Source organism: Columba livia, chromosome 4 (assembly GCF_036013475.1).
Source record: "Columba livia isolate bColLiv1 breed racing homer chromosome 4, bColLiv1.pat.W.v2, whole genome shotgun sequence".
Taxonomy (NCBI): Eukaryota; Metazoa; Chordata; class Aves; order Columbiformes; family Columbidae; genus Columba; species Columba livia.
The window spans coordinates 42,482,666-42,492,153 of record NC_088605.1 but is presented as its reverse complement, the minus strand read 5'-3'; the positions used below and the strand labels follow the sequence as shown (position 1 = coordinate 42,492,153).

At 41.4% G+C, this 9,488-nt stretch overlaps 1 protein-coding gene across 8 annotated transcripts; it reads left to right on the top strand.

Annotated features, from left to right (window-relative positions):
• Nucleotides 1-8,896, top strand: NPY5R (neuropeptide Y receptor Y5). 8 transcript variants are annotated; one of them, XM_065061420.1, is made up of 5 exons: nt 1-171; nt 2,808-2,961; nt 4,612-4,743; nt 6,488-6,662; nt 7,179-8,896. In XM_065061420.1, exon 5 carries the CDS (start codon nt 7,188-7,190, stop codon nt 8,517-8,519), a length of 1,332 nt encoding a protein of 443 aa, XP_064917492.1. In that variant the 5' UTR covers nt 1-171; nt 2,808-2,961; nt 4,612-4,743; nt 6,488-6,662; nt 7,179-7,187; the 3' UTR covers nt 8,520-8,896. The 8 variants fall into 8 exon arrangements, with proteins under 8 accessions (XP_064917492.1, XP_021136895.2, XP_064917494.1 ...); XM_065061418.1 differs by lacking the exon at nt 1-171 and adding an exon at nt 273-652; XM_021281220.2 differs by lacking the exon at nt 2,808-2,961.
• The last annotated feature ends 592 nt before the right edge of the window (nt 8,897-9,488 follow it).

Sequence of the window (9,488 nt, the reverse complement as noted above, 5' to 3'; positions counted from 1 at the left end):
AAGTGTGTTCAAGCAATCTGGATAAATACCGCTAAAGCTCTGCTCCAGCCAAAGTGAGGAGAACTCAAGAGTGCTCAGACCAGTGCTCTGTGATTGCCTGCCTGTGCTCGGTGTCCTACCACACAAAGGAGAGCATCTCACCTTTGCAAAATGCTGTGTCCTGAATTCCAGGTGAGAAACTGTGAGCATCCCTTGAACACTGGCGAGCGCGGGGTTTGTTTACAGTCTCACTGTATTTCCATGGAAACTCTAATTGTCACACCGGGCAAGGCTGCAATGACAGGCTCCAGATACCGCACGGAGCAGCCCCTGAAATGCGCCCGCGCGGCGGCTCTCGCCCTGACCGGCCAGCGGCCGGCGAGCGGCGAGCACGGCGGCCGGAACCGGCGGCGGCATCCCGCCCCGGGGCCTCCGCAGCGCCGACGGAAGGTGCGCCGCCAGGCAGCTGGGGAGATGCGCGCTTCCCCCTGCTCCCGGGGAGTCGCGCTCTCCCCACCGCGGCCCGGGCCGGAGGTATGAGCCTGGGGCTGCTCGCTTCGCAAAGCGCTCGCTTCGCAAAGCGCTACGCACCCGCGCTACGCACCGCGGCACTTTCCGCCTACCACCGCCGCGAAACCCCGGGTCGCCCGTGGGAGGCGGGAGACGCGCGCAGGTAACGCTCCGGGAGGCGCGGAGCCGCCGCGCAGGAAGATCCGCGGCGGGACTAAGCTGCTCTCGCGGGGCGGCTGCGCAAGTTTGCGCGGGGCAAATGCACGGTAGTCGTGGGGTTTCGCTTCAGCTGCGGGGAGGGGTGGTTGCCGCGTCTCCGGCGAGGGCCGGCCCCGTCCTGTCCCCGCTGCCCTCAGTTCCAGCCGCGGCGGCTGCGGGGTCCCCGTGGCCCCTGCCTGGGGACGGACGGGTGTGTGGTTTGGGACGCAGAGCGGTGCGGGGCGCACAATGCAAAGTGATTCTCTGGCGAGGTGTAGAAGGGCAAAATTAACGGCCCTTCCCGTTTAGGGGAGTTGTGTTTGTTTTTTTTCCCATTGCAAGCCGGGAGCTGCCATGCTCCGTGGCATGAGATGTAGTAGTGCATCTCAAGTTTTCTGTTCTGATCTACAGATACCCCATTGTATTGCATAACATGTCCTTGGAGCTGGAGAAATAATCTAATTAGTTGGCTTTTGCTTATTTTGGAAAGCCATATTCCTATTTTCCAGGGTAATGTTGCATTTCTTTTAGTTAGGCACATGAAGACACATACCACTAACATGCACGCAAATCCATTTTGCTCTATTTATGAAGTAATCTTAATTCTCACAGGTTCTCGACTAGTTTTTGTTGTTGCATAAAGTCATATTTGAAGCAGCAGCATTTCATCTTTGGCTTATGTTGTGCATACGACTCTTCAATGGTTTCTGCTTTTCGCTCAAACGTTATCTCAGTTTTTAATGATGTGAGGGCATAATTTCTCAAGTAGCTAAGTGCTTTCTTTAAGCTTAGGTGGTCAGGCACTTACAGCCTGTCGTTAACTCTTTGTGTAGAAGTTTTAAGACTTTTTCTGACTTTGTTTTCTGTACAGCCCTGATACCACTCCACTATTACAGGGGCAGAAAGCCTGTATTTCTTAGAGAGTTTTCACATTTTGCTTCCTTTCTATATGTGCTTGTCTTTATTTGATTTTAAGTTAGAAAAAGGTCTCCTAAGACTGTTTATTGTTCACAGCTGTAAAGATAAATTGTCCTGTATAGGCACTGTTATACAGACTGAACTGACTATACTATACAGGCAACTAGCCAGTCAGAGTCAACTTAACAGATAATAATATTGTAGGATATAAGTTCTTATCCATGAATAAACCTTAATATAAGTATCTCATCTAATAGAAGGACGATCTTCTGAAAAAAAAAAAAGCCTTCAGAGGAGGATGGTTGCCTGCCTAACCTTTGTGTTCTTGAAAATTTCCCCTTAAATGTGTAGAGAAAGAGAAATACCTAGCCTATTCACTTTCCTAAATTATGTTTTATGGATATTGTATTTTAAATACTAGCCTTAAGTGGAATAACAAAAGAAATTATATTTTAAACATACTAAACTAGCATATTTTATGTTATGTGGTACCTCTAACTCAGCTAAACCTGAATAATGGTTTAAGTTCTCCTTTTTGCTCCCTGGCCTTAGAACAACTGCAACTGAAAACTCCTCTGAAGCATGCTTTTGGTGAAAATAAGTCGCAGTGTTCAGAGAGTCATACTGAGGTATATAATAGATTAATGTGATTTAAGGAGGCGTTACTTGAAATCTTTTGAGATCATGGTACACCAAGTGTCATAAAATACATATTACTGTAAAAGGTGACCACAAATACTCCTTGCATTTGAAGTTAACTGCATTCAGTTCTTATAGTAAATATACAAATCCATTCTGGATCCTACGATGAAACAGCAGTCTCTCCTGCCTTGTGCAGTCTAGCCTCCTGTCTCAAGCATCTCATTGAAACTAAAGGAAACAACCAAACCCACTTCAAGCTCACAGTCTATGAGCTCATGCAGGTGCAGCTGAGCACAGTCTCAGGGAGTGTATGCAGACCAGGAATAACAGAAAAGGGACCTCATTTGCTTGACTGATTGATATAGGAGATGAAAGAGATCCGACTTTTGGAGCTGACAGGTAGAAAATCTCCATCAGGTACCTTCAGATTGATTAAATTTGGTCTTGAAAACAGGCACAAAAACACCCTGGTGCTGTGGTGCATTCATTTTATAAATACACTTCAAATAGGAGGAGAATGCTTTCAAAAGAAGCTAATTATTTAATTCCATTACTCACAGTGGGATTTTCAGGAATCATTTCCATGAAAGCTCTGGCCATGTGCTGCACAATCGACAGAGGAAGAATGAGCAAATCTCCAAAAATAGGAGTCGCTTTTAAAACAAAGCAGGAAGATAAATGCCAATAAGTGCAGACAGCCCTATGAAATCAGAGGTATGCTAATATGAGTTTGGGAACTGATGATCAATAATACGGGAGGAAGACTTTTATTTCCATCCTTACTGTCAGTGGCACTCAAGCTGAGAGAGCACCTGGTTCCTTTTGAGCAGGAGAGGAAGCTTAGAGAGAAAGAGATCCACTTGGTGACTTTTGAAATCTTGGGGAAAAGTCTGCTTTCATTTCATACATCCAAAATGAAAATAAAATCTCTTTGGGCATGTTGCAACTGGAACTCCTGTCAGCACAGCAGTTTTCTGTTGAAAGCAGCAGCCTATAGTTTTATTGCCTCTGTCTTTCTGTCACTCTGAAACTGACTAGAGGGAGATGGTGCAAAAGTGGTTGCAGTGCACCACGACTCCTGTGGTGCCTCGAGTGTCCAGCCAACGCCTGACCAGAGCATGTCGTGGCTTCTTCCTGTGCTCCTTCCTCATGCAAATCAGGACCTGTGGTAGGGGAGATAGTGCCTGCTCAGCTTTCTCCCAAGGTGGCCACAGCATAGGGGAGATGGAGCTGGAGAACCTATGCCGGACTTCAGAGGCACTCCTGCTAAACTTCTTCAATATTGATGTGTCTCAACAAAATAGATCTACTTCAGCAAAACCAGCATATTCACTTTTTGTTTTTAAAGAATTCTATTAAAAACATGCTGAGCAACTCTGCTAAAGCTGCACTTTAAGAACTTCACATGAAGGTGTAGAAATCCACAGAACCTGGCAACAATCTTTGAATTACATTTGTCGGAAGAATGCAGTACGCATTTATTTAATAAACATATTCCAACATAACAACACATAAAATTTTGGTCTTTGGCCCTAGTCTTAACATTACCTGTATGGAATACAAATTTCTAGAAGAGAAAATAATTATAGTGCATCTGACTTGAGAGTCTCCTGATTTTCAGCCACCCAAAGCTGAAAGTGGTGGAAGGAAATAACAGTGACACCGCCGGATTTTTTTCAATTCTCTCCATAGAATCCAGTGATTAAGACTAAGCAGAAATTAATACAGATTTTGGATCTTAGCATGTAACTGAGATGGAATGGACTAACTAGATAGAGATTCTTTTCTGCCAGTAGGCCTGGTTTTTCTCCACTCACTGGTGAACCTGTGGCCTATGATCAACCTTTTTAATGACAGCAAATATCACCAAAACGTCTAGGGAGAAAGCTGCAGTTTTGGTACAGGCATCAACAAAACTTTTTCATGTACGTAACTGCTGTTAAAACTTAAGTATTGGTGTTCATTGCTACTATTCAGTATGACCTTCAAACATATATGACCATATGTGGAAATTTAACTGTTACTGAAAATACCTGTACATATTCTAGAAGCAATCCTAACCTACATGTTTCTGAGAGAGAAACAACATTTGCAGTTTGTTTCTTCTTTACAGGTTAGTCCTTTAACCTTCTGTCAGTTAAAATAGAAACTACACATAATAAATGAAAAGGTAATTCTGTCATCATCACTTTGAAAGCATTGTAAGAGTTTCTGAGCTTTTTTTTGAATCCCAAGATGTTACTGGATTACCTTCCCTCTTTCTTACTAGTCTGCTTATTCTCAGCCAAGAACTGGTTGGTAAGTAACCAAGATTTGGTCAGATTCAGCTCTTGAGTAAAGTTTCATTTCCCTTTCTCCTGATAGGTTTCAAACCTGCTATCAGGCAATGGGATGCTCAATTCATAACGTTCTCTTAATCTGTGCAAGATATAAACTGGAAAAGGGAAGCGTCCAAGAAAAAAGAAAATTGCCCAGAATTTTGCTAATGGATTTTCAGTAAGTCCTCAGTTATATGCAAGGATTTTTTCCTACACACTTCTCAGCTAAGGTGAATGTGGTAGTACAAAGACAATGAAATGTTCACCCTGAAAATATTAGGCAGATAATATTTCATACTGAAATGCAATGTAGAGTTGAAATGGCTTTCATGAATAAAAAGAGACTCTGTGGATTACAGATATGTGCACACACTGAAGTCTGTGAAAACATCAGTCATAGCAAAACCCATCGTTCCTCCATGCTGAACAAAGGGAAAAAAATGACATAGGTATGACATAACAGGGTCATAATTCCATAAGCCTGAGGTAGAGGAACATATTTCATCCAGGGCAGAGCCCTGCTGTGGTTTTCTCAGCCAAAAACTATCTTGAGTCATATTTAGAGAACAGAAATTTCAGTTGATTTTGGAAGTCATTGTGATCTGCAGATCATACTGTTTTCAGATGATTGCTCCCAACTCAGAGAAATGAACTCAGACAAATTAAGTAAACTGTTTACTTCTTTAGCTAATAGATGTAGAAAGAGAAGCCCACCAAAATGAAAACTTCTGAAAATATCAATATAGAAATATAGATTGGATAACTCACAGAATCTCTAGTCTGCCCCTTTAAAGTTGGTCTGAAGCAGGGGTGTCAAACTCATTTTCACCGAGGGCCACATCGGCCTCACGGTTGCCTTCGAAGGGACAAAGGTAATTTTAGGATTGTATACATGTGACTACTCCTGCATTTATACAGTCCTAAAATTACCTTCGGCCTTTCGAAGGCAATCGTGAAGCCGATGTGGCCTTCGGTGAAAATGAGTTTGATATCTCTGGTCTAGAGGCAAGGGTAGTCTCAGACAGTGTTGCTTCTCTACTATATGTTTTTTCACCACTTCCCTAGAAACTGGGAAAAAATAAACAGAAATAATTTGCATTAGTGCCACCCTGCTCACACACACACAGGTATAATACTAAGATTATCTAAATTCACAGGTGCAATTCTAACTTCTATTTTAGCTATTCTTAAAAAGCACTTTAACTCAACATTGCAAGAAGTTAGCAAAGCTTGGTTCTTTTCACCTCTTCACAACACATTCGTGAAGAAACAAAAACTTGCAATATCTTTATTAATTTTGAAAAAACAGATATTTCTAATCTTACATGAGGGAACTTCACATCATAACATGCTGAAAGTGAATATTCTGAGGATGTTTTATGGTTCAGGTTTCCATATGGCACCTGATAGTAGGAATGCACATATTGTGATGGGAAGGAAGGAGGACATCTGCGCATGTACAGGAAACTGATAATAAAATGATTGCACTTTGAAGAAGTCAGCATGATGTAGCCCACTGAGAATAGCTACATTCTTGAAGAGCCCTCCCTTTTTTAGTTGACAGGTTTAGCCTTCTGCTCAATTTATGTATGTTTGGGGTTTGTTTAGTCTTGCCTAAGATTTCTAAACATTAAACAATTTTATACAGGACCTTGGCACTTTGGGCAATTTTTACTTGGAAACTTTAGTACATGCAGGTGTTAAGGGTAAACTGGAGTTTAAACTGAATTCTCTTTGTTTCTTCTAAAGTGAAAACTAATACATGAAGATTCTGTAGGCAGAATAACTTTGTGCTGTGCTAGGTTTTAATGTGCAATGTTTCTGTGCTGAATAGTTAGATGTTTCAAATGTTTGTGTGGGGTTTGCTTCCAGTTAACACTGTCCTTTCTATATTACATCCAATTACTGTGGATGTTTTGTAGGTACTTTTCCCTTCTACTTGAGCAATGGTTAAAATATGTTCAACACTTAACAGAAGATGGTTTGCATATGCACCACATTAGGAATTCCATCTTGGATCACTGACAGTGGATCTCCTTATAAACTGATGCTTTTTGAAAGCTCTCACCTATTTTGTGTCAGTGGTCTACTAGCAAGGTAAGAAGTACTACTGCACCTGTTAGCATATGTCAAAACATCATATATTTTCAGGTGCTCTCATTATAATTTGCTGTCATGTTATGATGAGGCACATGCCCAAATGGTGATTGTGATTTCCTTACTCATATCAATGAGCTGTTATTCACATGAGTAATCTCACAGACTCTAAACTGGTTGCTTTCGTAGCTAAGTGCTCCCTCATGGAAAGGCTGACAATATGGTCTATAGCAAAGCATAGTTGAAAACCAGCTTTGTAATGCAGAACCTTAAATCGTCATCATCCCATGTGAGCAGCCAGATAGGAGGCCTAGGTGTCCTGAATGCCACATGATAAAACCTACAAAACTAATTTGTATTGACCTGAAATTATGCAGGATCTGCCTCACAGTAGAATATCATCACTATTAATTTATTAAGGTGATACAAGGTAAATTTCTGTTCCTTTACGTTTTGATTAACAGCAGTATCATTCTTCCTGCAGATGCTAACTACTGTTCTTCTCGTTCTAAGCAGGACTGTAAAATGGATTTAGGATTCAAAGACCATAACAACAGGACACCTACCAAGAACACCTCTGCTACTACAAAGAATTTTTCTGTCTGGGAAGACTATAAGAGTAGTGTTGATGACATACAGTATTTTCTTATTGGTCTTTACACGCTTATAAGTCTGGCTGGCTTTATGGGAAATCTGCTTATACTAATGGCTCTACTAAAGCGCAAGCAGAAGTCAATAATAAACATTCTTATTGGTAACTTGGCCTTTTCTGACATCTTAGTTGTGCTGTTTTGTTCACCTTTCACACTGACATCTGTCCTGCTTGACCAGTGGATGTTTGGCACTATCATGTGCCATGTAATGCCCTTCCTCCAGTGTGCATCAGTTCTAGTTTCAACTTTGATGTTAATATCTATTGCTGCAGTCAGGTACCGTATGATAAAATACCCCCTTTCTAGCAATTTAACAGCAAAACAAGGCTATTTTTTAATAGTGACCATTTGGGCCGTTGGCTTTGCCATTTGCTCCCCTCTGCCAGTTTTCCACAAAATTGTTGACCTCAGCAAAACTCTGAATGTAGAGCTACTGGAGAACAGGCTCTTGTGTATTGAGTCATGGCCTTCTGATTCCTACAGAATCGCCTTTACGATAGCCTTATTGTTCATACAATATATATTGCCGATGGTGTGTTTAACCGCTAGTCACACCAGTGTCTGCAGAAGCGTAGGTGCCAGACTGTCAACCAAGGAAAACAAGTTTGAAGAAAAGGAGATGATAAACCTAACCCTTCATGCCTCTAAGAGTACCGGCATGCAGGTGCAGCCCTCCAGCCATTCCAGATGGAGCTGCACCTTTGGCAGAAAACACCACAGAAGATACAGTAAAAAGACTTCGAGTGTGATGCCAGCTATTTCAAGGCACCATCAGGATACTCATCCCAGAGACCTCCCAGAATCCTCTGGCACAGAAAAAAGCCAGCTCTCTTCCTCCAGTAAATTCATCCCCGGGATACCGATCTGTTTTGAGATGAAACCAGAAGAAAATACAGAGATCCAGGACATGATTACAGTATCCCGATCCATCATCAGAATTAAGACAAGATCTAGGAGAGTTTTTTGCAGGCTGACAGTACTAATCCTAGTATTTGGTTTCAGTTGGATGCCTCTTCACCTTTTCCACATCGTGACAGATTTTAATGCCACTCTCATTTCTAACAGACATTTTAAATTAGTATATTGCATATGCCATTTACTGGGTATGATGTCCTGCTGCTTGAATCCCATCCTCTATGGGTTCCTTAACAACAGCATAAAAGCAGATTTACTGTCTCTTATTCCATGCTGCCAAATACCATGATTTTATGCACCCTAAGATAAAATAAACAAGTTTGGCTTTCAAGCCTACTAATGTGTAAAAGCTAAATTAGTTTAGTTTAGTTAGTCTGACTTGGTTGTGATTAGTAGCATTTTGTGTGAGTGAATAGCTCTATGGTTGCATGTATTTCTTGCATTGACGGAAGTATATACATATAGTATAATATTCTATCTGTTGCACATAGGAAATCATGCCCTTTGTACAAAACAAGAATACCATTTTCATTACCTGAAATATTGGCAGTCTGTACTGTGGAATTATACAGAATATATGAGTAATAAATGGAAGACAGACTGCTTAAACATATCAGTATTAACTGTCATAAAACTATAATAAAATACATACAATTTACTAAATGACTAATGTTGAGACTATTTCAGTGCCAACTTTGACTGTTTTCTTAGTTAATTCTAGATGTGATGGGAAAAATATTTTCCTTAGTTCTTTGACTGATACTTTGCAGTATCTTTGCAAGATGCTTTGCTCCTGGTTCCCAGATTGCCTTATTCCCTGGAGTAGGTTCTGGGTCACTGTTGTTGTCTGAATTGTTTCCATCTCACTGTGTTTACCCAGTACAACCTAACTCTGATTTCCTTAGTGAATTTTTACTCTGGCTTGTCATTTTATCTAGTTTTCAGCCAGGCCTGTACTTATCTATAGTGATGCCTTTGTTCAGTGATTACCCCCCTGAACATAAAATGTGCTTCTGATCAGAGTAAGCCTTCATTACCTAAGTAAGTGCTAGTGGAAAGACAAAGAATATGGAAAGGCAGCAGGACTTTTTCTTTTTCTTTGCCAAAATGCAAAAGCTTACAGCACTTCGTTAGAGCTGACCCATTTCTTTTGGAGAGCTGCAGCAGCTTTCAGATAAACATGCGTATGTATACCTTTTTCACACACGCAAGCGTGCACACGCACGCCCGTGCACTTTCTGCATCTCCCCCCTCTCTC